Source organism: Aricia agestis, chromosome 8 (assembly GCF_905147365.1).
Source record: "Aricia agestis chromosome 8, ilAriAges1.1, whole genome shotgun sequence".
Lineage (NCBI taxonomy): Eukaryota > Metazoa > Arthropoda > Insecta > Lepidoptera > Lycaenidae > Aricia > Aricia agestis.
The window spans coordinates 47,225-49,695 of NC_056413.1; the positions used below are offsets into that span (position 1 = coordinate 47,225).

Below are 2,471 nucleotides of genomic sequence, written 5' to 3' on the forward strand. Positions count from 1 at the left end.
GACGACGGCATACTCTCCCCAAGCCGCCACCACGTACCCGGGGCCCCTCATTCTTGGTATGAGGGGGGGTCCAGCGCCTGGCCTCACCACAACGGCGACGGAGCCCTCATCGTCCCCAGCCCAATGTGGCTGAGAAGGAACGTAATAGGGCTCCGAGACCACCGCCACGTCAACACTCCACTCCGCCACGGTCTGCAGGAATAGATCCTGAGCCGCAGCGGAGTGATTTACGTTGGCCTGAAGGAAGCTGAGATGTCCTGGCATTATTCAGACATATCAGCTTCCGGCGCCGCCTGTCCCCTCCCAGAGGAGGGAACTTTTCCCCGGGTTACTGGGGGGTTACATGTTTTACCCCCCATAACGTGGTCCGCAGGTCTGCCAGCATCGGAGCAGACTGCGCATCTTGGGCGCGCCACACTGCACCCAGACATAGTGTGTCCAGGTGAGCCACAACGGTAGCATAAGCCACTGCGATCCTTCATTTTTGGGGGGCACATGGCAGCAAAGTGCCCCAATCCCAGACATCGGAAGCAGTGACTTGGCCGCGCGTCCACGAGATGCACCACCACTCTGCTCCATCCGACCGCGAAACTGCCCAGTTCCACCAATTTTTTTGCAGCCGTTACTGGGCAGCTCATGCGAGCAAAACCCGTCCCGACTAGCCCCCTTTCAATATTTCCCACCCATACCTGGGCGGGGGAGCATCCACCCACCCCTGCGACTGCAGATTTGACGGACTCTACAGTCGCAGCGTCAGAAAGGCCCGTGAGCTTAAAATTTGAGCACTTCACGGGCCTTGAAATATCGGCCTCCTCCGCGAGAACTTCGGACAGTCTGGCCGCCAACAAATCCGCCTTTTCATGGCTAGTAGAGCCAGGTATTTCTATTAACCTGGCTCCAGTGGCCGACTGCCTGATGCGGAGGGGGCCGAGCCCCAACTCTTCCAACTTAATGGCGCCCTCCGCCTTCAACAACGCCGAGCTGTATGTCGCGCCCTTGTCCGCCGCGTCCGCCTTTAATTTGATGAGGACGGCCGTGGACCGAGGCATCTGTACCCTCGGCTTCTTAGCCGCCACCTGTGCCGGCTGTTTCGGCGCCGCCTTCTTCGCAGAGGTCTTCCTGCGGACGACCTCTGTCCACCCGCCCAATGGATCCGCAGATTCGACCACTGGAACAGCAGCCAATACCGCCGAAGTCTCCACCGGTCTCTCGGCCGTCGTCGCCAAAGAATCCGCCAGCCCCTCAGGCGGTGCACTCCCAGATGTGGAGGGGCCAGGGTTGACCGATTCTGGCCGTTCAGTCCCCTTTCCCTTTCCTTTACCATTGCTCCTGCTCTTTTTGGGCTGAACTGGAGCTGGGCGCACCTCAGGGCGAACTGGGAGCGCCGGGAAATCCTCCCGTTGGCGGCGAACTGCCGGCGACATCAGCACCGGAGATGTGTCGCGAACTGCGGCAGTCTCCGGTGCCGGACTCTTCTCGGCGGCAGCTCTCTTTTCAAGAGCCTCCCGCTTCTTATCGGCCGCCAACGGTGGGCGGATCACAGCGGGGGGCGGCAGTCGTGCCTCTATCCCCGCCAACCTCCCATCGACCAAATTGCCCACCAATTTGGCGATGCTCTTCTCCAAAATGCCCAACTGTTCGTTGGACATTGGAGAAGACCTCTCCTTCGCCGCCGATGCACGACTCTCCTCGAAGTCCCGCTTATACGCGCGGACTTCTTCGCGGAGGTTTGCCAACTCCCGACGTAGCCTACCATTATCTGCGGTGAGACGCCGGGTTTCTTCCGCTACAGTACGCGAAGCAAGCGCGTCAATGATACACCTCACCGAAGATGTGGCACGCCGGATCTTGTTGACGTACCCCCCTTTCAAGTTGGAGGACTTGGCCGCGATGCTGAGGATTTCTTCGAGATTGCTCTCAGCAGCGCCAAGCAGGTCCTCCGGACCCATCGCCTCCACATCTATATCGAGGGGTCCAGGCGGAGTGGAATTACTCGCCTTGGACTCCTTTTTCTGTGCCTTCTTCTCTAGGGCGGCAACGAATTCCGCCGCTCTAGCCTCCTCTGCTCTCTCTCGCAGCTCCTGACGAGCTGCCGAAAGTCTGCTCAACGAGCCGCGCGTCTTTCCGCGCTTGGCCGCCTGCACCTTCAAAAGGTTGTTGGAAGCACCAACGTCCTCCGTGTCGGAACCGGAGATCTCGGAGAAAAGACGCTTACTAGCGACCATCTCCGATTCCGACAAAGAGGGAATCGATTCGACCCCCAACAGCTCTTCCACCGTTACACCCGCACGGACGCCCCGCGAGCTCCGTTTAGGCTCCCTACCCTCGTCCCCAGAGGCCCTTATGTCCTCAAAGGACAAAACGAGTCCATTTCCAGAAGACCCACGACCCCCCCCTGTAGATCCCCCTTGAGCCCCCTCCAACTCTTTAACCCCTTTTGGCATAATGCCGAAAATTCCCACCGGTCCCCC

General features: G+C 59.6%; 1 protein-coding gene across 1 annotated transcript; it reads right to left on the reverse strand.

Moving 5' to 3' along the window:
• Nucleotides 1-263: 263 nt before the first annotated feature.
• Nucleotides 264-2,225, reverse strand: LOC121729467. Its single transcript, XM_042117988.1, has one exon. The coding sequence runs from the start codon at nt 2,223-2,225 to the stop codon at nt 264-266; it is 1,962 nt and encodes a 653-aa protein (XP_041973922.1).
• Between the last annotated feature and the right edge of the window lie 246 nt (nt 2,226-2,471).